The sequence below is a fragment of the Protomyctophum bolini genome, assembly GCF_963924005.1.
Source record: "Protomyctophum bolini genome assembly, chromosome: 17".
Classification (NCBI taxonomy): domain Eukaryota; kingdom Metazoa; phylum Chordata; class Actinopteri; order Myctophiformes; family Myctophidae; genus Protomyctophum; species Protomyctophum bolini.
The window spans coordinates 35193718-35220745 of record NC_137878.1 but is presented as its reverse complement, the minus strand read 5'-3'; the positions used below and the strand labels follow the sequence as shown (position 1 = coordinate 35220745).

The following is a 27028-nucleotide window of genomic DNA, read 5'->3' as shown; positions in this document are numbered from 1 at the left end:
AGAACCCCACCCGCCCCCCTATCTAACCCAAAGCTTTTTTTTAAATTCACTATTTGTCTATCTTTGTCACACACTTTGCGTGGAAGTAACCTCGAGGTTTGTGATAGCACTTTGGAGTTGTTGATTGTTTACCAGCTAGTTTTTTTTTTTTTTCTTTCTTAAAACAGATATATATTATAACATTATTTTCTTTCATTCTCTCTTTATGTTTTTTAGCTATTGTTTTGTTTCTTAAGCTTCTTTTTTTGTGGTAAAAACAAAACAAAAAGGTCAGTCGTCGTCCTCCAGGGCGCCACCAGCGTCGCCCTCGCCCCAGGCTGATTGGTCGTTGTCGCCGGCGTAGTCTCCCTCCAGGTCCAGGTCCGCCTCCTCGCCGTCGAAGTCCTCGTCTCGGGGGAACTCCATGGCGTCCAGGCCCTCCTGCGTGGCCTGGTGCGAGTCGGCGCAGTCCACGCACACGCCGTAGCGCCGCGAGCCGTGGCGGATGCCCACGCTCGCCGCCAGCATGAAGATCTTCTTGCACACCATGCACTTGTACTTTTTGTCCTTCTTGTGCACCTGTACAGAGAGAGAGAGAGAGAGAGAGAGAGAGAGCGGGGGGAGGGATTAATGGACGGAATCTGAGTGATTTGTGTGGGATGGCTTCAGAAAGGACAACATTTGAACGTTTTCATACAGATATTCGACATCGGTAAATATCGGTTATCCACGATAACATCGATGTTGACGTCAGTTATCGTATCGGCCAACAATGTCACATCCGTGCATCGCTACTCGACTTCTTTTGTGTAAATGAATGCCCTATACTTCGTCATACTACAGTGTCTGAGCCTGTAGACGATGTCTGTCACTCAACCAATACAAGTTCTTTCCCCCCCCCATTTACTGAAAAGTAACCGTTTTGGACGTAGATGGCTTCTGCCCAACAGCGACGAAATGTTACTATATCAAGAGTAATGCCGTCATGGAATGACTTGCTACCGTTGGTCTTGTGGGCGGGAACACAGGCCCTTTTGGTGTTTTACCCCCTCAGGCCGGGAGCCCATTTTGGGGTTCTGTACAGTACGTATAGTAATGTAAAAAAATTTGATGCTGCTATATAAATATTTGAAGTTTTTCAGAAAACTTAGGTCAGGATATAGAGGCGTTTTTAGAATGGGCCTCAGGCCTAAATGGGTTAAAAGGTGCAAGGTGTTTTGACTAGTAGTGTGCCAACGACTCCATGTTGACCCGACACAACCCGGAGAAAGAAACTTTATGTACCAATAATATTTTGAGAGCGCCATATTATCGCTGCAGGACACACTGATATGTGGAGGGATTATCATGGGCTTTAAGTTTAGGCCAAATTTAGAAGTGCCTAATGTTGGAACGTGTGTGTTTCTTTACATTCGTTATGCAGGGCCTCCGAAGTCACGCTGCTTCGGCCGTCAAAGAAGAACTAAATGAAAAATGTTATGTTTCTATATTGGTGGTTCTCAAACTTCATCATATCAAGGAGCCCCGCAATTATATATATTTAGCCCGCCGACCACCACTCATTTGTAGAGTGGGTTTGCGTGCATGTTGGGCCTCTATGTACTGTGTGTGTGTGTGCGTGCGTGCACTGCAGGAGGACCCACCAGGGAATGTCTCTTGACGTGCTCACGGCGGGTGAACAGCTTGCCGCAGATGTCGCAGCTGAAGGAGCGAACGCCCGAGTGGATGATGAGGTGCCTCTTGAGTGTGCGCCGGTGCTTGGCAATGTAGTTGCAGTGGGGACACTTGAGCTTATTGAGGGCCAGGTCGGACGACTCGCCTGGGGACGCACCAGGGTGACAAAACAAACACACACAGGTTAGCGACAGGTTGATGTGGCAGAGCGTCGTCGTTCATTATTCACGTTTGCTTTTGACTGTGGAAAAATTGTGTGCCCACACTTTGAGAACCACTGACTAAAGATATATTCCTCTGAAAATCAACCTGTGCCCAAGTGTTCAAAACTTTTAACCCATTCTGACCTGAGATCAGATTCAGACCAGGTTTCCACTGGACTACACACTGGTCTGATTAACCCATTCTGACCTGAGATCAGATTCTAAAAATGTCAAGTCGTTCTTCGATTTTTCTAAAAATAGCAGACCTACAAGCTCGTAGCGTATGAGCTTGTAGATCTGCTATTTTTCAATAGCTAAAGCATAACATGATGCCAACACCAAAACGGGTTCCCGGTCAGAATGGGTTAAGCATTGAAACCCTCTAGTTTTAGTGAAACATACTCCCAGTTTCAACCGTACTTTTCTAATATATATTCTACACAGAGTGTAGATAGCAGATCTACAAGCTCTCAACGAGTCATACGAGTGGTTATTCCCTGTCCCGAGTGGATCAGCTTTGGATTTTGAGTTGTTTTGAGCAAAACAAAAACAGCAATGGGATCACTTTGATATACGATCTGTGATCACAGAATTATTTGCCAAAATTATATAAACAATTAGGTGTGATTAATCAAATAATAACACCCAAAATCCAAATCTGATTCACTCGGATAGTGATTAAAATCTGAGGATCATATTAATCATCTGTGTGTGTGTGTGTGTGTGTGTGTGTGTGTGTGTGTGTGTGTGACTGTCAACCCAATGTTGTGGTTACTGAATAACAAATGACACTCTTTAGGAATGAAGGCTGCTACAGTATGTTGGATATCTCCAGGGAAGTGGGCATGGGTTCAGGTGTGTGAACAGGGCAGGTTGACTATAGGGTTTATTTATGGAGCAAATATTGATATTAGACGTCTCCAGCTTATCAAATGTTCTCTCTTACAGGTTTTACACGAATGGTCCGAATATAAACAAAATATGCACTGTAGCTCCTCCAAGAGAAAAGTAGAAAGGGGAATGGAGATGTTTTCATTCTCTGCGTGGACTCACTGAACTCTTACACAAGGTGTAGACAACACAACTATGACGTTTTAACCCATTCTGACCTGAGATCAGATTCATAACGAGGTTTCCACTGGACACACACTGGTCTGATGAACCCATTCTGACCCGAGATCAGATTCTAAAAAAATGTCAGTCGTTCTTCGATTTTTCAAAAATAGCAGACCTACAAGCTCGTAGCGCGCCACTCGGTGGCGCGCTACGAGCTTGTAGATCTGCTATTTTTCGATAGCTAAAGCATAACACGATGCTAACACCAAAATGGGTTCCCGTTCAGAATGGGTTAAACTGCATGTCATCGCTGTCGGGGTGGAAACCTTGTAGTTCCAAAAACAGTTACTTTTCAGGAAATAAAACAACCCGTGTGTCAAGGGATCTAATCTACACGCTCTACAAGCTCAGAGCACAGCACTTGGTTGCCGTGCTGAGAGCTTGTACAGAACATTAGTCCACAGTCCACACTCTGAATGTCATCATAAACCTGGTCTAAAGATTCCTACTTGGACCTTTAATGCTACAACTGAACAATGTATCTCTATCCCGTGTTTTTATCTTCAGTCAAATAATTGTGAATAACAGGTTTAAAGCGCAGTGGGCTGCAGTGGCCCCCAGGGGGCGCCAGGGGTGCAATTGGATAGGGAGTGCAAAAATATTTTCTATCTGTAGATCTCACTATTGTGCCTGGGAGTTTAACCACTTTCAAAAGGATCTACAATCTAGGATCTAAAAGGGCTCACAACACGTTGCGATGCGTTCATGCATTGTAATCTTGGAGATCATCCATTTCTCCACCCTTGTGTATTAAATCCACTTGGAAATAGTGTGGCAGAGGCTATGACTGAGGGTCCTTGGCATGGAAAGGTTTTGGAAACCCCTGGGTTAAATGATATCATATAAATATCAACAGTGAGTTTGTTTCATTGTAAAAATCACCCCCCCCCCCCCCACACACACACACACACACACTTCCCTTCTAAAGGGAGGGAAGGTGTTTCTAAAGCTGTGCGTGGGGGTGCTTCACTCTGCTTAATAACTTAAAACGGAGTAAATGTGTCACACTGCATGGCAACGGACCCCCTCCCCCCTCTCTCAGGGTAATAACCAAATTAAGTCTAATGTGGTTCCTGAACTGGGATGTGTCTGGAGGTGATAATGTGTTCACGAGTAAACTGATGCCTTCACGAGTGTGGACAGATGAGAATATACTGAGGAATGTTCCTAAAAAGGACATGCAAGAATACTAATGTTCTAAACATCATGTCCTGGTACTACACACGCTATATCTGTATATACACTGTATGTACATAGCTTTGTAGATTTGACCAGGGTAAGTCTCAAGTTTTTACTAACCACCGGTGGTCACCTTTTATCAGGAATATGAATAGGCCTTAAGACTACTGTTCAGTTTATTCTCTCGTGGACTGGCAGCACTACAATGACTTTGGTTTGCTTTGCAATCTCGTGCACAGTTTGACTTTTTTTTTTCTCTTCTCACCTCTCCTGCTCTACCCTATGTCTATATATCTTAAAACTACAAATGATCTAAATCTAAATAATGTCACCCACTTCTTTGCACCTGTAACCCTGTGATGTGAATGAATACAGAGGATTCTGATGTCACGTCATCTTTTAAGTCAGTCTCTGTGTGTTTAAACAGTGTATTGTGCTGTTTGAGCCTCCTCCCCCAGGTGCAGGGGTACATGGGGTACCTGGGGGGCTCCGTGTCTCTCCCTAGGATACATGCCTCCCCTATTGGTTGCCACTCTAACAGATGTCTGTCACAGTGGGACACTATGGGGAGACAGTGTTGATTTCAAATGGGGCACCATTAAAAAAAAGGGAAATAAATAGGCTTTCCAACAGTATAGGCCTACAAGTTATAGCCAAGAGGCATTGTTACCTGAACTTCTTTTGCTATATATGCATAAGTACACACAAACTCCATGAGCACACATTCAATGCTAAATGAGCACTTTGTTATGTTCCTATGCCTATATCAGCATATTGTTGCTGTCGGGTGGAAAACCGCATATGTTCAAAACTGTCACTTTTCCAGGAACAGCAAACGCAGCAGATCTACAGGTGGATCTGCTACCTTTGATGCTGTTGTGTGAGGCTGTAGTATGATCAAGTAGTATGTAGTATGTAGTATGTAGCTGTAGTATGATCAAGTAGGGCCTTGATGTACAACAGAAAGAAAAACTCAACAAGTTAAAAGCTGGAGATAGGCGGCCTTTGCCTGACGGCAACGCTATGCCCCCTGTGTTTCCACACAAAACAGTGTCCGTCTCTCATAACAGGTTACGCTGGACAGCTGGCTGTGCTAATAAACAAGGTATGCATTGATTGTGAAGGGGCTGCGGAGAAGTGTGTGTGCGTGTGCTATTCTTTATCATGAAGGGTGTGTGTGTGTGGGGGGGGTGGTGGCAGGGTCTGGCCTTTTGTTTGAGCCACACAGCCCAACAAACACAGCCGTCGCTAGGGCAGGTTGCTAGGACAGGGGCTGGGGGAGATGGTTGATGAGGACCAGGTCACCTGTGTATTCACCCGTGTGTGTGTGTGTGTGTGTGTGTGTGTGTGTGTGTGTGTGTGTGTGTGTGTGTGTGTGTGTGTGTGTGAAAAGGATGCATGCCACCTTTTTGGCATCACAACAAGCTACTATAGACAGGTATATTATAAAAGATATTGGTTAAAAAATAGAAAGAAAAACAATTTGTGGGGAAAGATTTACAATAAGCCTAATAGAATAGCCATCTAAGATCTAAACTTGTAGATCTACTACTTCATGTGTCCAATGTGTAAAAATGTAATCAATAGCTGCAGCCCTACTTGGAAAATGTACCTCCATGTGTGAAATTATTTGCTCAAATCACACTTTAAACTAGGATAGGGATGAACACGGTCAATTATTTTCCTTTAGCCACCATTCCTAAATCCAGGGTGCTATTTTGATTATGAGGGGGTAAAAACAGGTTCAATTAATCTGTTTATTCTAGACTAAAACAATACAGAGTATACTTTAGTGGAGAGATCCAATTTATACTGTACACTCCTCAGTGTTCATTTAACTCTGAGAGTGTGCCAAGTGGAACCAAATCGACCCATTTTTGATAAATCAATCGATTGTGTTCAGGCTTGGATTATTAAATATATTTCTGATGGCCGCTATAGCCCCTCCTACATCCAGCTTTTAGTTACCGTCCACAAACTTCGTATTAAACAAAACATTAAATTCCCATTGACATTGAATGGAGAATGCCAGTGTCTGGGCAAATAGGTATAGTGTCGTCATGATGATGTGCGATGATAAAAAGCGCCCTTCACTTCACACAGGTGTGATTGTCAAATTCAAAAGCAGCCAAAGTAGCAGATCTACAAGCTCAAAACATGTCACTTGGCGCTGCGTTTTGAGCTTGTGGATCTGCTACTTTGGATAATTTCGAGTAACGCTATAGAAGTAGGGTGTACATTTATGGGGGGAAAACATTTAAAAATGGGCATGAGAGGTTCCCGCCCCGACAGCAACAATATGCATGTTAACCCATTCTGACCTGAGATCAGATTCATACGAGGTTTCCACTGGACACACACTGGTCTGATTAACCAATTCTGACCTGAGATCAGATTCTAAAAAATGTCAGTCGTTCTTCGATTTTTCAAAAATAGCAGACCTACAAGCTCGAGCTTGTAGATCTGCTATTTTTCAATAGCTAAAGCATAACATAGTGCTAACACCAAAATGGGTGCCCGCCCAGAATGGGTTAACAATTGAACCCTAGTGTTTTTGGCAATTATTTGGGGGGCCGGCCCGACCCGACCCACTTGCAATAACCTCACCCCGGCCCACGGTTTGGGGGAGTCGCCGGGGTGGATAATTAAGACGAGGGAGTGAGAGGAAGTCTTTACCGTTTTCCCATGACTCTCCTTGGTGGGAGTCTTGCAGGAGGCTGTACTGGATTTGGTTGGCCAACTCTAGGAAACGGGGGAGGGAGAGAGAGCGAGAGAGAGAGAGAGAGAGAGAGAGAGAGAGAGAGAGAGATGAGAGTGAGTGAGTGAGTGAGTGAGAGAGAGAGAGAGAGAGAGAGAGAGAGAGAGAGAGAGGGGGGGGGGGGGTGGAGGGAGAGAGAGAGAGATGCCAGTCAGTTGAGTGCCTCTGGAGAATGCACACTTAACAGCAAACAATCACACTTTTACATTACTTTATTTAGACGTTTAGACATTGCATATTAATGGACAGTTTGGACACTTAACCCATTTGTTTATTATGGTCTCTATTTGGTATCTTTAAAGTAGTTCATGAGGCTGGGCAATTAACGGAAAATGTGTCAAACACCGAATTATTAGAAGAGAAATTAGTCTTGCTTACAGTATTATGCTGTAGTAGGGGGTTAATTGAATTATTAATGAGATTTTGATGATTCTTTTAAAATGCGTTCAACAGAGGAGGGGGATGGATGCAAGTCAGGTGAGCCCCAGGGGAATGCACACAACCCCCCCCCCCCCCCCCCCCCCAACATGATTCCTTCTATATGAAAAGTGGGTTGATTCAGTAGAAGTTCTACTGAATCAACCCACTTTTCATACAGAAGCAATCATTTTTCTACTGTAGAAGCAGCGGTGAAACAGTTAATCAAAATAAGTGATTTAATTGATTATGAAAAAACATTGATTTTTACTGAAATAAACTATAGTGAAAACAGCACATCTACAAGATGTAGATCGGCTGTCAAGATCGAAAATACAGCTTACATGAAAAAATATATATAATCACGTACAATTAATTTGCATTGATTCATAGATAGTTTTTAATATTATCCCCAAAAGCACACTTTTATACGATTATACGGCTGAAAAATAAATTGACTGAAATAACTGTCTAGTTGCAACCCTACTTCACAGCACAACACCTTGTGCACACAACCCCACCCATCCACACCCGCTAATGTAATCCCACTGTATGCAAAGTGGCTTGTTGCTGCCCTGCAGGCTGCGGTTTACTCTAATAAGTGGGGTCAAGGCAGGGACCCGCAGGGGTCCTGGAAGTCCAGGGGGTCTCCAGCTAAATCATTATGACCGCCCATTTCATACTTGTGTCTACTTTAGCTTAGCTCACATTGTGCCTCGACAAACCTTAAACTTGGTTTAGAATTTAGAAACACAAATCTTCTCTTCTGGCGGTCCCTGGCACGCTTTGTTTCCCCCCCCCCCCCAGATATGCCCAAATAAGTACATTTTGGGGTCCTTGACGTGAAAACATGAGAACCACAGCTTGACACAACAGGCTAAACAGAACACCCCCAGGCAGGCAAGGCAGGGTGGAAGGGGTTAAATGACACAATGACAAGAGTCGCACGGCTCTCACACAACCGGCTCGTCTTACACTCCGCTTTCGGTGTGTGCGCGCACCTGTGTGTTCACGCCAGGGTGTGTGTGTGTGTGTGTGTGTGTGCACGCACGCGTCCGGTTTCTCTAGCCACACAGGGCTTAGAGCGCCCCTTTAAAAGGCACACCCCTGTGTGTGTGTGTGTGTGTGTGTGTGTGTGTGTGTGTGCGTCCACTCTCACTGGGTCAATATTTGGAATGGCGAGGACAGCCTCAGTGCATTACAGTGGATTAGGGAGGAGAAAAGGCCACCCCTAGCAGCTTTGCACCTCGTGTCCACAGGGGTGTGCATGTGTGTGCGTGGCTGTGTGCACGCCTCAAGAATGAGACAAGTGTGTATGCAAATGCACTTTGCCTGCTTATCTTTCTTTATATGCAGTGTGTGTGTGTGTGTGTGTGTGTGCGTGTGCGTGTGTGTGTGTGTGTGTGGGGAGCGGCCCACAGGGCAGGCAGCCCACCCCTTTTAAACAAGCCAACGGTCGTGTTTGGAGAGGACCCAAGAATTTATTGGCCGTGGGTCTCTGGGCGTTGGAGCACACTGCACAGAGCAACACAGGAGCCCCGGCCACTTAAATATATACACAGAGTTGACCGGGGTCCCCCAGGGCTCCACACTGGGCCCCACTAGGATTTTTCTACACCACAAGCTCACAAACACGCCGGAACTTGGCACGTTGTGAGCTTGCAGGTCGGCTGTTTTCGGACAGATCGACAAGCTTGCAAAGCGTTGCATCACCAATGCTTTGTGCGCTTGTAGATCTGCTATCCTCACCCCATGTTTTCCCTGGAGTAGGGACGCTAGGATTCATGTGGTCGACTCTCCTAAGTGCATCACTTCTGCATGCACACTGCAGTTCTACCCCAAATAAAGCTCTGCTTAAGGTTGCAAACAGGCTGCCGTCAGTCACAATAAAAGGCCTGCGATCCATCGCCATATGACAGCCATGTCCCCCCAAAGGGAAAATCCATCCTAAAAAGGCAAAATATGCATACTTCCATATAGGACAAATCAATGATTTTGTGTAGAGACGGAAAAATACTGCGGCCCTAGTATGGAGCCCTGGGGACCCCCGGTCAGATAAGTATATAGGGTTTTAAGTGGTTAAAAAAAAAAAACACAGACACACTCTTAAAGGGAGCGTCTCTCCAGGCCATTAGGAGACTCTGATGGACTGCATGCAGGCATTAAAAAGGTCTACGTGGAGTTGGGGAGACTGAGGCACGTTGGAGGGGCGTTCGGAGGGGCCGTTGGGAGGAGGGCTTTCTACATCTCGCTGCATTAGGCAGTCTGGTGTGTGTGCCTGTGAGTCTCTCTCTCTCTCACACACACACCTCACACCCTCACGTGCAATACTCTCACAATCTGCACCATATCTCATGAACACACTTAATGTTCTTACGATTCACACACACACACACACACACACACACACACACACTTCATCGTACCCCCCCACTCCTCCCAATAGCACTCTGTTTAATATGTGATATCATTATGCTTTCATAGAGCGCTGTGCTTAATGGAGCCATCAGAAATACCAGGCTAAGAGTTGAAAGACAGACAGAGGCTAACGGAGAGAGAGAGAGAGAGAGAGAGAGAGAGAGAGAGAAGGGGATGAAGAGAGAGAGAGAGAGAGATGGAAACGGAGGAAGATGGAAAGAGAAGGAAGCTAAAATGAGGCAGTAAGGAGGAGGATGTCCGGTCCGTCCGGCCGGGGCTGTGATGCAGCAGACAGGAGGAGACAGCTAGTTAAGCTGTGATACTAATTGACATAAATGGCAGCTCCATCCACGGCACAGGGACGTGAGGAGGAGGCCACCACAACGACTCCCTCTGGAGCAGCCATTCTCAACATTTTCATTTATTTTTATAGGACCCCCAGTTTGATATGCATGAGGCCACCGACCCCCATTTGATCGAATATATTTTATCTGTAAAATCCTCAGTGTTAATATAACTCAGAGCGAATAAATGGAACCAAGTGGACTCATAGCTAGGTCCATTTGTACACTCCCACTCCCAGAGTTACAAATCTGTAAGGGTCTTTTGGTTCCTATCCTCACTATCACAAGTTAACAACCGTCAATGAAGCGCCACAAGAGTAGCCTGGTTTCCATCCCATAGACCCCGCCCAGTTCAGGAAGCTTCAGAGTCTGATAATCACCCTACCACAAGAGTTCATTCATTTTGGTTCCATTTGTATACTGTCAGAGTTACAGACCCGTAAGGCTCTAGATAGTTGGGGAAAGTTAGCCAAATGTGTGCCCAATCTGCAAAAATAAATGCTCACCAATAGCTTTCTTCAGAAATGTGTTCATAAAGGTGTCGTAGTATCACCTCTGAATCCAACAGTTGGGGTACCATTAACAACCTATAATATGCAGGCAACATTGACACATTTTCATTCTGCTTTAAGTAGCATGTGACGGGTCAAACTAGGGGGTTTCATGATTCTGAATACATTTCAAGCCATAGCCACTTTCCCAAATGTGACGACCTCATCACATTTGCCTGCTCATAGGTCGTTAATGGTACCTCGACTTTCAGCAGCTGTCACCAAAGTCTCCCCAGTGAGTTGGGTGGAACATTACAGTACGGTAGACACCTTTTATGAACACATTTGTGAAGAAAGCTATTGGTAAGCATTTATTTTAGAAATTCGGCTAACTGTCCCTAAGATTATGACGTTACAGAATGTAGACTGGCATAGTGTGCTTTTTTTTTTTACCTCACATGTACTGACAGACACACATATGCAGTTTGAATTACAGCTGTGTAGTCTAGGGTGAGATCATTGTGGAAAATGCGTATGCATGAAGGTCCAGTGTGTGTGTGTGTGTGTGTGTGTGTGTGTGTGTCATACCGGCGTTCTCAGAGAGGTAGGAGAAGTCCTCCCTGGGGTAGGAAGCAGACGGTTGGATGAACATGTCCTCGTCGAAGCCCTCCTCCGGCTCGGGTGGGATGTTGTAGACGAAGCGGCGCGTGGTCGCCTGCTTTTTCCTCCTGCCGCTGCCGGCCGCCGCGTCGTTCCCCGGCGCCTCGCGCTTCACGCTGGCCGGCGCCGCCGCCGCGCCCCCCGAGGACGGCTCGTTCCAGACGAACACCTGCCCCGGACCGCCGCCTACCAGGCCTGTCACGGTCACCACAGTTAGAGTCCACGATTAGTTGTCATGCAAATGATTGCGATTTGGCAAGTAACTCAAATATAACGAAATGACTGACATTAAATAACTTAATACTCTCAACAACAAAGAAATGAATAGTGGAAATAGCTGATCTACAAGCTCACAATGCGCACAATGCAAACAGGCGATCATGCAAAAAATGATGAAGGGGCTCACCGCCAATGCTAGGCCGCGACTCGCCCGCTTCCGCCGAATCCGACGAGTTGTCGTTGTGCTGCGACCAGCCGGAGCCCCCCAGGGCGCAGCCCTCGGCCCCGCCCAGCCCCGCCGCCGACACCTCCACGTCACTCGTCTCCTCCTTCACCACGCCCTCCTCCGGCCCCTCATCCTTGTCTGGGCCGACGCCCACGCTGATGTTGCTGGCCTTGATGGAGAGCTTGGACAGGATGCTGGTGGCCCAGAAGTTGCCCGGCTTGCGCTCCTGCCTCGGGTGGCCGCCGCCGCCGCCGCCGGCCTTGCTCGGGCGGCCGTCGCGGCCGGCCACCGGCCGCCGCTTGTTGTAGTCCACCATCACCGAGTCGGGCGCCTCCTGCTTGATGCTGATGTTCAGAGCGTCCTTGATGAACGCCCGGCACGTCTGCACCACCTCCGTCATCTGCAGGTAGCTGGCCACCGACATCACCTCGATGGCGTTGTGGCTGGTCAGCAGCAGGTTGCCCGAGTACAGGAAGTCCAGGATGACCGAGAAGCCCTGCACGGCCGCCACGTCCAGGTGCGTGACGGTGGCGGCGGCGGTGGCCGAGCCGGCGCGCTCCTGGCGCCCGGCGTCGCTCTTGGTCAGGCAGTAGAGGGTCTTGAAGTAGCGGCTGCCGGCCACCAGGATGTTCTTGTGCGCGCGGAACACCTGGCCCGACACCACGATGTTGACGTCGCACAGGATGCCACTCTTCCGCTGCTTGTCCAGCTCCTGCAGCAGCTGGTAGCAGTACGAGCTCTCGTTGGGCTTGCCCAGGCGGTAGTCGTCCTCACACGATGGCGCCGTGTGGCTCCCGCCGTTGTCCACCGGCCTCTCCGTCTCCTTTTTGGGTGGGGGGAGAGAGAGAGAGAGGCGCAGGTCGTGTTAAAAGGGACACTGGCGTGATTCTGAATGATGTGGCTTTGGGTTCATTGAGTATAGAGCTTTGGTTCTCAAACGACACCCGTAACTCTTGTACGTGTGTGTGTTACATTCCCTTTGGTCTAGGAGTTATTAACCCATTCTGACCTGAGATCAGATTCATACGAGGTTTCCACTGGACACACACTGGTCTGATTAACCCATTCTGACCCGAGATCAGATTCTAAAAATGTCAGTCGTTCTTTCGATTTAAAAAAAAATAGCAGACCTACAAGCTCGTAGCGCGCCACTTGGTGGCGCGCTATGAGCTTGTATGTAGATCTGCTATTTTTCAATAGCTAAAGCATAACGTGATGCTAAACACCAAAATGGGTTCCCGTTCAGAATGGGTTAAAGGATGCAACAAGGCTGGAAAGTGAATTGCAGTTTATTCACCGTTCTCAACAAGGTATTTTACTTAAAATAATTTACAATGCAGTCAACAATCACATGGATACGGTACGGTACATGCCTGTATTCTTCTGGACAACCGTGACTTACTACTAGTATGGTAATTAAACGGGTTGGTACCCCCGTAAGGCTCCATTTGTATATTATACGCTCATACCCTCACAGTCCTATACGGGTCCATTTGGAACTCTCTTTAGGAACCCTGGAGCCCACTTTGAGAACCACTGGTGTAGGAACAATATGATCCTCAATGCTGACTCTTATGAGTTAGCGTTACATCAACCTGATTTGTATTTTCTCCAGTCAAGAAACACAGCGGATAAGGAAGGTGGTTTCCATTGCACCGCCACTCACATCACTTAGTTATTTTCAGTAAAACTTTTGTGGCATTTCAGTTTCAGAGTCAGACTCTATTCTTATAGATGTGATGATCCTTGTTATAGTGCCCATGTGTAATAGAATTTTGCCTTCCAATTTTTGTGATTGATAAAGACTATATTTATGGAACAGAATAACTCAACATCATCACATTTCTCTAATCTCTCAAGAACAGATTCTGAGCTGCGCTACTGAATCTGACAAGAGGGGCATTCAGAATGTGTATACATTGTTGTTAGTGGGAATGAAAACATAGGCGGCCCTCAGGAAGAGGAGGGCTGAGGGCGAACCAAAGGGGCTAACATCCTGTTATCCACATTATATTGGGCACCGCCCCGCAGAGGTAAATTGACTAAATGTAAAAGGAAACAGTCCTTTTCTTCCGGATGGGAACATGGCAGATTACATTTTCTCAAAATGTCCACAAAATTCAACAATGACTTGTTAACCCATTTTGGGCGGGAACCCCTTTCGGTGTTAGCATTATGTTGTGCCTTAGTTATTGAATAAATAGCTAAAAGCAGCAGAGAAATAAGAGATGATGTTTGCGCTTGTTCTTTTTTTTTGGTACATCACACTGTTGAAAGATGCAACCCATCCATCCGTCCGAAATAGGAGAGAGTGGGTGAACAATACGTCAACAAACACCGCAGGGCCTCCGTGTCGATGGATATCCCACACACACACACACACACCCCAGAACGATGACACCGATGCACCTGCACTGTGTGAAACAGGTCTGACAGGCTTCAGTTATGAGGGAAGCTGAATACTAAGCTGAGCTAGCATTAGAACACACACATCCCCCACACTGCATTACTACTAGACCCCAAAAGAACCCCCTGCTTCTACAGCACGCACCTGCTCTTCTTACAGCCACACTCATTGAGACCAGATACAACACATTGTCTTCTAAATCTAAATCATGACAGTTTTCTGAAAAGCCAATGTTTCTATATCAGTGGTTCTCAAACAATTTCATGTCAACTAAGGACCCCAAACATTATATGTAATTAGCCGCCGACCCCCATCTGAAAATATGTTGTTCCAGGGACCCCTCAGAAACAAATATAAGAGTTAAAAACGTTTGCTGTGAAAGAATATACATTCAAAGATTTGCACACTCAAAAATGGCAGCTCTACAATATCTGCTATATAGGGTATGCGTGTGACGTCATCATCATACCCGGAAATTATGCAGGAACGCCTACCGAGTGGCAAAAAACTACTTTCTGGCATCGACAGGCCATACATCCAAACAGAAAAGTCCTATTTGATTGCATTAAATGACTTTAGTTTAAACATTAAATTCACTTTGCCACTCGATCTGCCATTCACTTTATGCATGCACATAGCCTCTATTCTTTAGCAGCTAGTTTCAAATAAAGTGGTTCAAAAGCTAAGGCAACACAGATGCAACTTTGAAAACAGACCAACAGCAGCTTGCCTGTCTGTCTTCTACGATGGGTGGATTCATACTACATCGGGTGGTCTTCTGTGTGTTTACTGCCTCATGGGAGAGCAGCACCATCACTATGAAGCTGAGAGAGCAAGAGTTTTAGGGGAATACAATTCAGCAACATGCCGCTGTGTTATAGTGGTTCAACAGTTAATCAAATAATTGATTTAATCGATTATAATAAAGTTAATGATATACTTAATAAAATAATCAGTTCATAATCTATCCATATATTGGGGATTTCATCGGCAGAAGTCTCAAAACATTTCAAATACGACCTGTAGCGTGGCTATTTTCACAAAAATAAATTGCACTAACCTAACCTGCTGTGTACAGTCAATAATGCTTAAGTGCTAAGAATGCTAAAAATAAAGCGTTGAAGAAGCCTTCTCAGTGATTTCTGGCTCTCATAGAGTCAGGGGAACCCCAGAGATCCTTGGGGGGCTTTCAAGGGGCTTCCCAGCAAAAAAGGAGGAACAGTTGAATTTCACAATCATTTCACTGACAATGAGAGGATGTATGTATAGATGAATACACAGAGGGGTGCCCTGGGCGCAGCCATTACCGAGGTCACGAGGTGTACCATTAAGCTGATTAGCTACACCTGGCATACAGGCCAGGGCACTGCTCCACCATGGAGCTTGTGATCCAGTAGGCCGTTAATTTACGAAAATACACAAAGTTAGAATATGAAGATGGGAGGTTTCTAGCCCGACAGCAACGATTTGCCTAGCCCCTAGTTCAGGCCTCAAATACAGTACATTGTCATTTTAGCTCAAGGGACTTCTACATTATTAGCCTGAAGCGAGGGCTGGGAAAAGGGATGCTCGAGGTGTGTGACCCACTTCATGAGCCTGAGTTGACCCTGGACCGGTGGCTCTGATCTAACACACTGAACCGGTTCAGCCACTCGTGGTCGTTTAAAACCACTTTCAAGTTGCAAACTGGAGTCCCTATTTTTGGTAATGATGTCATTATTAGAGGTGAAACATTATGGTGAAAATAGCACATCTATGAGCTCAAGTTGTAGGCTTGCAGATAGGCCCATTTTCACTATCGTAAGATGCCGTATAAATTAGGGCTTAACCAAGTCTTAAACCCTATACTTTATTAGCTGAGGTCCAACAGACTCTATAGAGCGTCGCAGTCCCTCCCCCTTTCAGAACGACGAGTGGCCCAGGAAATGAAATGCAATGCATTTCTCCCATAGGATTTTCTTTAAGTATTTATTTAAAGACGGTTACGCCGCGGACAAAGCCAACTCGGATCGTGACAAATCATGACAATGAACACAATATTTTGGGCCGATCAAATCATTAGAAAGAAGAAATTAAAGGCAGGAGACAACACTATTTGTTTTGTTTTTCTTCTAATAAATTATTTGATCGGCCCAAAACATTGTGTTCATTGTCATGATTTGTCACGATTCGAGTTGGCTTTGTCCGCGGCGTAACCGTCTTTAAATAAATACTTAAAGAAAATCCTATGGGAGAAATGCATTGCATTTCATTTCCTGGGCCACTCGTCGTTCTGAAAGGGGGAGGGACTGCGACGCTCTATAACGTAGCCCCCTTCTTTCTTAAGCCAACATAGTCGACACGTCGGGTCGTAATCTTGTAGCTACTTTCGCTGAACGTTCGCCTATTTTTGCTGAATGTTCACGCATGATGATACGTCCATATTAATATTGATCCTAGGGTTCATGTTTAAGTGGTTAACCCCCTCAAAAGACATTGCAAATCCTGCCAAAATCCAAGTAGCACCGAAACAAATATGACATATTAGGCTACAGGTACTGTAGCTCCAAAGAGACTACTGATCAAAGGGAGATGTGTGATGGTAGTGGATGAAGCTAGCTTAAGGCTCCAGTCTCCGGAGGTATTGGGAGCCCGAGATTGATTTCCAAGGCAGATGAGATTTTGGGAGCTCCAGCCAGCCTTGCGCTGTGCAAATATGCAATCTGGCAGGACTTCCCAAGAAAGCCCAGATGTACAATATGGATTTGACGACGCTTTAATCGGGGGCGGGGGGTTGGGGAGGAGTTCAAAGTCCGTCTGCGGTACCTGAACGCGCGTCTCCTATCATCATAACCATACTCCCCTTAGGTCCGGTGCCGAGGCCTGGCCTGGTACGAATAAGAAACGTGCAAGACTGGTCTGCATGCCAAAACACACACACGCGCGCGCACCAAATGAATAGTCCATACACATTCCACGCTTGCTTGCTTTCTCTCTCCCTCTACAGCATACATCTACAGCTCATTTTAGGATTGCAGACCAGATGTTCTAATCCAGAATAATTCACATTGCTCTGGACATGCATCGCCCCCTCCCTCCCTCCCTCCCACCCACCATGTTTCTCGTGCACATTAACAAACACACAGACATAAATTTGTGCAGCCCACACACACACACACACATACACAGCTGGGGTTTGAAGGCTGAGTAATTCAGATTAAATCCATTTCTCTGGAGCACCCCCCACCCCCAACCCCCACCGACACTGCGGCTCTTGTCCGGGGCAGAGAGGGCACGCAGGATACTATAGGGGGGGCTTATCGTCCTCTGACACAGCTGGAGGGATGAGACACAGAGAGAGAGAGTATGGAAGGCTGTATTCCCCAATAGATACATTGTAACACAGTTCTCCAAGGGCGCCCAGTTTGATATACATTGATTAGGCCACGAACCCCCATTTGCCAATATTTTTTCTCTTTCTTTTTTAAATCTCTGGGTCTCTGGGACCCCAATCTACACTGAGTGCACGGGTACCTTTTGTTCCATTTGTACACCGTTAGTTACAGACCGGCAAGGGTCCATTTGAAGTTTGGACCTCTTGTGGCCCCCCCAGACCGGAGTCACCGGACATTCAGAAATATTGTTGCAACGGGCAGAGATTCTGCGTTGAGCCATTGAAAGTTTATTTTAATCATATCTTTCAGCCGTTTAAAGGAGGAAATGACGGCCAGGCACATCTCTCTTGTCATCTGTACTGTGTTTTCCTTTAATGTACGTTATTCAACAAATGCGATTTCAGACAAGACGTAATAAAACACAGAGGCGCCGTGTTGAATCGTGTCATTACGGAGGAAGCTCGACGCTATGGCGGACAGGAGACCTGTCTAACATCAACATTGTGGTGCATAACTACATCGCACAGCTCTATGGAGAAAGGGGGGATGTGAGAGATAATACAGGCTGAGGGAGAGAGAGAGAGAGAGCGTGTTTGTGTGTGTGTGTGTGTGTGTGTGTGTGTGTTATGGGAGGGTGATGAAAGGAGGTGGAGTTGAGGGGGTGATGAAGCTATAAAGAGATAGAAGAGATGCCTGAAAGTTAAAAAAAAAGAAAAAGAAAAACAGGGGTAAACTGATGACACAGATAAAGATAGACAGAGATGGAGAGAGAGATAGAACTCTCCGGCCTCGAGAGAAAGAGGCGGCAGAGGGAAATGTGGATCGGGGAGAGAGAGAGAGAGACAGAGACAGAGAGAGATGGGTCACCCCATTTTAGGCTTCATAATAGCAGGCGTACTCCCCCAGGCTTATTGTCCACTCTGTGTGGGTCTTTGTAAAGCGCTCTGCTCTCTCTCATTACATTTCCCACTTAAGAGCAAAGGAAAGGGGGCCAGAGCGCACCGACTAGCATGTGTGTGTGTGTGTGTGTGTGTGTGTGTGTGTGTGTGTGTGTGTGGCTGTGCACGTCTGTGGGTGTAAAAGGAAGGAAAATGACGCTATCATCTACACATCAAAGCCCTGTGGAAGAAGGGGGGCGGTCATCATGTTTTGTAATCTTATTACTGGCCATTCCATGTACTGGGCATGGATACAGGGAATATACAAAGGGCACAGGGGTACAAAATGCCCCCTGGCTGGAATCTGAAAGGTCCATCCTGTGACAAACTCCACCCATTCTGGGCTACTAAGGGGTTAGAAGAAGCGAGGCACACTGGCCATTGCCTCTGGAGGACTGCAATGTCATGCACTGTTTAGGTATATTTAGTGATCAAACAAACAGTTATGAATGAATTGAAGCAGGTACCAAAATTTGTCTCCATGTAGGAACTGGATCAAGTACTGGCAGGTACCGATAGAAAATAAATACTTATTGGTTCCTAGACACGCTAATGATTGTTCATAATTGCAAGCAAAGGCTACATGCTGTGTGTGCACACTGCATGGACATACAGTATGTAGCTAGGTATGTGCCAGGGCCTGTCAGTGGCTATGTCACGCATTAAAAACACCAGACGGCATCTATTTGGATACGAGTACAGCAACGAGCTACCGTGTATAGCATGCATGGCTAATGTAAGTCCTTTCAACACAAATGCTGTTCTGTGACACTCTTCAGCTCTCTCTTTCGTCAGCTTTCCCTTTATTACGAAGAAAATAATTGATATTATCTTCACAATAATAGAGATACCTCGGTTTCGAGTAGCCAGTCAGGAGGCTCCAAATAAGGCATGTTTGATTCCAGTTTGTGACCAGACTACTTCCACCACTTTTCACTCTATTAGTGTCTTGTGTGCTTCTACTTCAGCAAACATATACAATTTGGACTGAAGTGCACAAATGTGGCCTTTTCTCTCTACAATAAATCATGGCTATGGCCATGTCTGTTTCATAAAAGATTTTAATCTGTGCTTTTATTTTTCTCCTCAATGTCTTTTAGGGAAAAGACAGTAAAATCACCTAATGAGAAGATTCTTTTTGCCCCCATCTCCCTTTGAGATCACAGCCATTTTTGCCATTGGTAGGCAATACTGTATGTAGCCTACTGAATCCACACGTGTGCACGTGACTGGGAATAGCCAATCTACAAACTCTCGACAGGTTGTGAGCTTGTAGATGGGCTATTTTCCCCACGCAATATCACCATACGTCAACGTAGGAATCAACCTTTACTACCACAGCCTGAGCACCAGATTCCACTATATTATGACCACCTGACCAACGGAGTTTAGTACAGAAGTTTGGCATAATAGCATACATCCCATTCATACTGCATCAGTCAAATCCCTGCACCTTCTACGCATTACCTAGTGGCAGGCCGCGCTGCCTGAGAGGTGAGTGCGTGCATGGATGGGGTGATGGGGGAGTACTGAGAGTCAGGCCAGGACAGCCTGGTATCGGGCCCAGGATGATGATGGGCCCCATCTCATCCTTCCTCCAGATGTGCCACGTGTGGAGCTTCTGGGAGCTAAGAGAACAACGTAGGCCCTGGCCGGCCCGGTGCTGCATAGCAGATGCTGCACGCAGGCCAGGCCGGGACAAGCCAAGGGCCGCACGTGCCGGGCCAAGACACCAATATGGGGACAATATCAAACCTCTGCGGTCGCGACGTGGCTATTATTTTTATTTTTGGGGGGGGGGGAGAATGAGCAAAAAGAGAAGAGAAGAGAAGAGAAGAGAAGAGAAGAGAAGAGAAGAGAAGAGAAGAGAAGAGAAGAGCTCAAGTGGGAGGTGGAGAAGATGAAAAATGATTTGATCTGGAACAAGATGTGGACCCTTCAAAAATCGTCCATAATCAGCCGATGAGAACCAGACCATCAGATAGAATTGGTCTAAGTGGCGAGCTGTACATCTGGGTCTATTTCTTAAACATCCAGTTGCATGGCCACATTATCCCTGGCAGTGTCATTCCTATTTTTATCACTATTTTCAAAACATTTCACAATTGTTAGAAAATGGCAAATCTAAAAGGTCACAGCACTTCACGACGCGACACGTTCTGACCTTGTAGATCTGCTATTTTCAAATAAAATAGGACTTAAGCGGTTAAGCTGCAATTTGTAGAATATACGTCTGTGAATAATGTCACAAACCCAAACAAACCACTCTGCCCTGGGGGCCAACAGATATGCACACACAAAAACTCTAACCGAGATCATGTGATGCAACAAAGCCCCTACCACCCCCACCCCCTGCGTGCTCGCGCACACACCAGTTTCTGTTTACCTTTTACCAACACCCCCCCCACACCCCCATTTCATCCACTCCCATGACCAGCCCAGGCCCGAGGCCATCTCCTCTGTGCACCCCCCCCCCCCGCCCCCTCCCTCCCTCCACCCCAAACTCGGGCCTTCTGTGTCCCCAGATGCCAGAACAATACAGCAGTGTGAGTTTGGCCCAAGGTGTGGGTGTGCTGGCTCTCGACCTTCTAACAATGCTCAGACAGTAGAGAGACAGACAGAGAGAGAGAGACAGGGACAGAGACGGGGAGAAAAAGGGGGGCCTTGACTTGCCGGATTCCACAAGAAGAATTCTCCCTCTGCCACCCCGCCCCACACACACACAGAGATAGACAACCCCCCTCCTTCTAACCAGTGGCCCCCCAATAAACATCCCATCTATCTGGCATACACCGACAGAGATGGGTGGGGTCCCGCTCCCTGTTCCTCCACCCCCCATTCGGTCAAACTGGTTCTTAACGACCGTGTGTGGCGTTCAAGGACTTTCCTAGAATCCTTCGGCCAGGAGGCCGAAGCCCCCTTTTAGTAGGCGCTAGATATTAATCTTGGACGGCTCGCTGACGCCATTGCTTTCACCTTTACCGTTTATCAACCGAAAAGGAGAAACGAGACAAGGAGAGAAGCAAGAGGGTGGTGATGGTGGTGGTGGTGGTGGTGGTGGGGGGGGGGGACGGCACAGCACAAGACAGTGTCTCAAGAATGGAGAGGACAAACAGTCCCCTTCTTCGGAGAGGGGAGGCCCACATATAACCGCAGCTGCCCTGGTGTGCCCCGACGACCAGACCTAATCAAGTTAGCTTTAACCAATGCAGCTGGGGCCTGACTAATGTCAGGAATGGGTGGATGGACGGAACGAAGACGCTATCCTCGTCTCCCCCCCACCCCACCCATAATTCTCCCTTTAATGTTACTGGGCTCACAATGCGGCCTAGTTGAGCATACACTGGTGCTCATTATGCTCATTACGCTTAGCTGTAGAGCCTATATGGGGAGACAGACAGAACACACCCAACAGATAAGGGCAACTTTGTGTTAAACTTTGACCTTAAACAGAATAGCTTAGAAAAGCGTTTAGTAAACGAACAGACTTCTTTTTTTTCTTAAAGTCCTTTAGGGTAGATCAAAAAGACAAATAGAAACCGGTATCAGTATCTCAAATTAAATTTCACCGACATGAAAAGCAATCATGTCCAATAGTGTGGCAGAGTTCCTTGTTCTTGTACACAGAACAAAATAACAAATCCTCAAAGTTTGTGTGTCAACCTGTTTGTGTCAATCTGTTCAGTTTATGCGTTTCCGGGTCCATTTGGTTACATTTGTAGGCTCTCAGAGTCTCTCTGTAGGCTCTCAGAATGAAATTACTTGTGTACTTTTATCTTGAGCTGTCTGACATGAAGAAGCAGCCATGGGCCAAGCCCGTCAATCCACAAGCCCGGGGTCCTGGTTGCTAGGGAGGATACACCAAGTCCCTAATCCCCTCGCTAGCACTTCTCCTTACCAATTAGACGTGTGTACAAGTTAGTGGGATCACTTTAAGTCATTCTGATTAGTGCTCGTGTCGTGTGTGGGAAGAGGGAAGGGACTCTAAATGTGGAGGCTCAATCCTCTTCACTAACACATTAGACTCCAATAGTGGAGCAGCCCTGCTTTTTTAATTCCCCTGACATTCCAGATCATGCTCAAGGGGTGCTCGCGTTGGCTCACGAAACCTACACGGAAATTGGTTTCGCTCCTCACTGCCGACGTCGATCGAAAACCACGGCGAAGGACAAATCAAAACAATAACTTGCAGAATGCAAATCGATTTCGCTCCTTGCCAGAGTGTAGAGTTCAGATTTAATTTGATGAACCTTGACCTGAGAATTTATTCATGCAGCGAGCCAATAGAAACACGCGTTGACCTCTGAGAAAATCCAACATGGAGGAATCCATAATATTGGCGGCCGGGTGTCCCATCAACACCTAGTGCTGTATAATACCATTCTTCCAGATTATTAATTAGGTTACTTCAAAAGCGAAGATGGGTGGTTTGTGGTTAGCTGCAAGACAAGAGTAGTAGTACATTGACCTATAGCGTCCCTATTGGGGGTGATCATTCAACAAAATATGCTAATCTACAAGCTTGCAATGTGTTGCATTGCGACACATTGTGAGCTTGTAGTTGTACATTGGCTATTTGGCCATTTTCAACGAAGAGATTTGGTGTAGAAGGAGAAAAGGAGCAGACCAACTAGTATATAGACCAATGGGGGAGCAAGGGGGACTCCAGTCAACGAAGTATATAGGGTTTATGGTTAATGATTTCTTAACCACATCCGTGTCAGTTGCCACACAGATAACTTGCTAACCAAACAGCATAAAATGTAACATCAAACATCACATCCCTTTTTCGTCATGAAGAGGGCAAGTTGAAAACTGTGACCGCACTTTTGGGGTTCGAGGTGTCGGCACAGTCAATTTCCAGGGATCAAAGTTTGTTTGAAATGTGCAGAGGACCAAAGAGTCTTTGACACTGGATTGGTAGGGCAAATTTACAATCCCTGGTTTTATGAGAGGTCACCCAAGGAGCACCTTTGCAAATGTTAAGACGTTGCACTGAACGCAATGAACTAAAGAAAGACTGGCGGCATGTCAATAACGTATAACTGCACAAATGTATAGCTATGGCTGATTGGGAATAGTTCCAGTATTTTCATTAACAGATTTTATTGACCGTCCCATACTTGGAAGAGCCTCGATCTCAATGTATTGACTGAATGAGTGTGCCATTCTGTCCGAACGAAGGACATATGGATTTATTCCAGCGCACGCAGGGGTGTGGCCTTGATCACAAGATACTTGAAGATAGGCCTAAAAAAAAGGATAAAACCTACCACCCGTTAAACGGAAAAATATATGGGTGGTGCGGTCAGGTGATGACATGAAATTGTGTCACGGACATCCGTTTCACTCATTCAAGCCTGTACAAAGGCCGTGGATGTAGGCCAGGCAAGCTGTCAGGCTGGAGGCTACATGATTTACTCCTCTCTCTCTCTCTTCCCCCTTTGTCCTGGCCCAGAGAGTGACACACCATCTATGGGGTTTTGGGGAGTCATTGTAGCACAATGCCTCTAATTTAGCTCCCCAAAGGGAGGAGGAGGAGGTTGAAGCGATGTGCCAGAGGCCAGAAGAATGACATGCGAGTACAGGGCAGGAGCAGAGGTTGTGGGGGGGGTTGGGTAGGGGTGCGGTTCCCCAAAGGCTGATGAGGGTCGGAGAGCCTTGCCATTGTTGTGACCTCTAGCAGACTAACAGTCAATACATCTGCTGTGGCAACGAGAGTAATTTGTAGAACAGCTACCTGTCATGTAACCACAGCCTAGGCAAAACGATGTTCATCTTCTTATCATGTCCTCCAGGCAAATAAAAACAAGCAACCTATGCCTTTAACTCTACTTCCACCACCATTGTGTAAAATAACATAACAGTCCAGGATGTGCTGCTTGGCAGGTGTCTCACACTGCTAGTTTTGACAGGTGATTCATGTGCAGGAGCCCCCTCTGGGTTTCTTAAAATGTTCGTTAACTTTGTTTGTAGAGACATAATAAAAGTGGTCCTGTGTGCTTAGCAAGACGGTTAGCTGACATTAGCCTAGCCGGGGGCTTTCCACCGCCGTCACTGACCCAGTAGCTAGCCGGTAGCAGAGCTAGGTTCAACTGTTAGCTCAGCTTAGCTTATCTTTCGTTACACGGACAAGTGTGACCTACCGAATTGTGTGACTCCGCTGAGGTTTTCGGATTTTTCGAGCAAATTCGCTGAGTTAATGACAACATGTTTCCAAATATGTTTCGGATACTCTTGTACAAGATTATTCTAATACTCTTGAACACATTATACAAATCGATTGAAAGAAGGCATTTTCAGTTAGTAGTTTGTAAGCCGACGTACGTCTAAATATGCCAGTATTTATCACCACAGAATAAGACCTGGCTCTGTGTTATAACAAAACAAGTTCAATACGCTTAATAAACCCTCTGACGTTAGTGAAACAGCAAATAATCTAAACATCTTCTAGAAGAGACACTTTGACGCGTCGCAAATTTCGGCACAACACCTGCTAGCTAAGCTATCCATATTAGCTAATTAGCCCCGGAAAAGAACGAACCACAAAATCTATCCAACCAACGCACTGAACGGCTTGACTTTTAAGTGAAAAAACATTCCTAAAGCGGGTATAACATTATAAAACCTGCGTTTAATGGTAACGTTAGTGGCGGGTTGGGGGTGCATTCGTTTGGCTTTGGGTCTCACCTGCTTGGTGGGGTCGTTCCGGCCGTGCTCGGAGGACAGGTGATGTCGGAGCAGCAGGGCCCGCTTGTAATTCCTGCTCCCCAGGTTGTTGTGGCACCACGAGCACGACATGAGCCCCGTTTCCTGCGAGAAGCGCAGCCACTGGAACTCCTGCAGCCACGGCGCGTGGAACTTCGAGTGTTTCTGGAGGAGCAGCGTGGCCGTGGCGGCGGGTCTCATCTCTACCCAGGCGCCGGAGCGGGACGAGGAGGAGCCCGGCGGCCGGTCGTCCTCGGAGCCCGTACCCCCGGTGGTGGTGCCCCCGACGTCCGCTCCGTCGGCGCTGCTCGGCCCGTCGTTCCCCGACGTCGTCCAGCTCCCCGCCTCCCCTTCCTCGTCTTCCCGGCCGGGGGACTCCCCGTCCGCGTCCTCCTCGACTCCTCTGTCGGCCGCCCAGCAGCGGCTGCTCCCTCCTTCCGGGTCCTCGTCCTCCTCAGCCTCGGGTTCCTCCGTGCTGTCCGTGCTGTTGTCCTCCGCTCCCCCTCGCCTCCGCCGCGGTCCCTTCGCCCCTGAGGCTTCTGCGAGGTCTCGGTGTCGGTGGTGGTCCTCGTCTTGGTCTGTCGGCCCGCCGCCAGTGCCGTTCAAGTGTCCCCGGTCCCCCTGACAGGAGGCCTGGAGGTTCTGGTTGTTGTTGGCCTCCCAGCTGCCGTTCCCCGCGGCCGCCGGGGGGGGACCACCGCCGCCGACACGACCCGTCACGGCCGATGATCCACCTCCCCGGAACGCCAGCGACCTGCGGTTTCTCTCCCCTCCGCCGGACATTTTTCTGTTTTAATAATATATTAACAATCTTCACTTCTTCTTCTTCTTCCCCCCCTCCTCGATCGTAACGTCAACCGTCGTTATATTTATATTTATATATATGTCAGTTTCTTTAAATAAAAAATTAAATAAAAAAAAAGAATCGGAGAAGTGGAGATGGACGGTCGTCGGTCGTTGCGGGCTTCGCCTTCGGTGGAGAGTTATGTAGGTTATGCGGAAATAAATAAAGGGATTTTTTTTTATCGCAGCATAATGAATGTTTCTGGGTTCTGGCTGCTGCGTCCGCGCAGGCCCCGCAGAGGTCGAATGGCAGCGACTTTCTCCCCACAATGCACCTCGCCTGAGCCTCGGCCGGGGATCGGAAAGGAGGGGGTCTGGAGGTGGGGTGGGGTGTGGGGGTGGAGTGGAGTGGAGTGGAGGGTGCAGGGGGGCCAGGGGGGGGGGGGGGGGGGGTTGAGGGTGCTGGAGTGGAGTGGAGGAGGGGTGGTTGGTCGAAAGGATGAAAAAATAAAATACAGACATAATAAATAAATTAACAAAAAAAAAATACAACCCCAAGGGGTGACTGGACTGGACTGCATGGGTTGATGGTGGATGCTGTTTTACGTTGCTGGCTGTCTGGCTTGTATCCATAATTTTCTGGCTTGTTCTTTTATCTTATAGTCCTTCTCGACCTCATAAATCCTCACACCGGTTGGGGGGGTTCATGCGCATCTATCATCATAGAGACTGTAAAAAAGGCACCTATCTGGTTTTAGTGCATACACTGAAGCCATATCCCGAGTGTACCATTTGTACACTCACAGAAATAGGACACAATTAAATTAACACTGAAGAGTTAATATGTACCTACCTGGCAACAGTGCATGCAGGAGGGGACATTTTTTGGGGCCCCTAGTGGTCCCTCCTGTAAAATGCAACCTCAAGCACAGCAGGGGGGAACTTTGCACCATCATTCTAAAATCTGTGTGTGTGTGTGTGTGTGTGTGTGTGTGTGTGTGTGTGTGTGTGTGTGTGTGTGTGTGTGTGTGTGTGTGCATGTGTGTGTGTGTGTCGGTGTTGGGGGGGGGGGGGGGGGTGGCACGCTGCCAAATTGAAGTGTGTGAAATTAACTGTCTATCAAATTACAGTAAC

At 47.0% G+C, this 27028-nt stretch overlaps 1 protein-coding gene across 1 annotated transcript; it reads right to left on the bottom strand.

Annotated features, from left to right (window-relative positions):
• Positions 1 to 33: 33 nt before the first annotated feature.
• Positions 34 to 26187, bottom strand: zbtb10 (zinc finger and BTB domain containing 10). The gene is made up of 6 exons (XM_080788328.1): positions 25094 to 26187; positions 11646 to 12507; positions 11168 to 11434; positions 6828 to 6893; positions 1623 to 1798; positions 34 to 558 (listed from the first exon to the last, which is right to left on the bottom strand). The coding sequence occupies exons 1-6, from the start codon at positions 25892 to 25894 to the stop codon at positions 271 to 273; spliced, it is 2460 nt and encodes an 819-aa protein (XP_080644454.1). The 5' UTR covers positions 25895 to 26187; the 3' UTR covers positions 34 to 270.
• Between the last annotated feature and the right edge of the window lie 841 nt (positions 26188 to 27028).

Excerpts from the sequence above, each read along its gene's own strand:
- zbtb10 (XM_080788328.1), bottom strand. The coding sequence starts at position 25,894 with ATGTCCGGCGGAGGGGAGAGAAACCGCAGGTCGCTGGCGTTCCGGGGA. Across the intron at positions 12,508-25,093 it reads GGAACGACCCCACCAAGCAG|GAGACGGAGAGGCCGGTGGA; the intron begins GTGAGACCCAAA and ends CCACCCAAAAAG. Across the intron at positions 559-1,622 it reads ACGTCAAGAGACATTCCCTG|GTGCACAAGAAGGACAAAAA; the intron begins GTGGGTCCTCCT and ends CTCTCTGTACAG.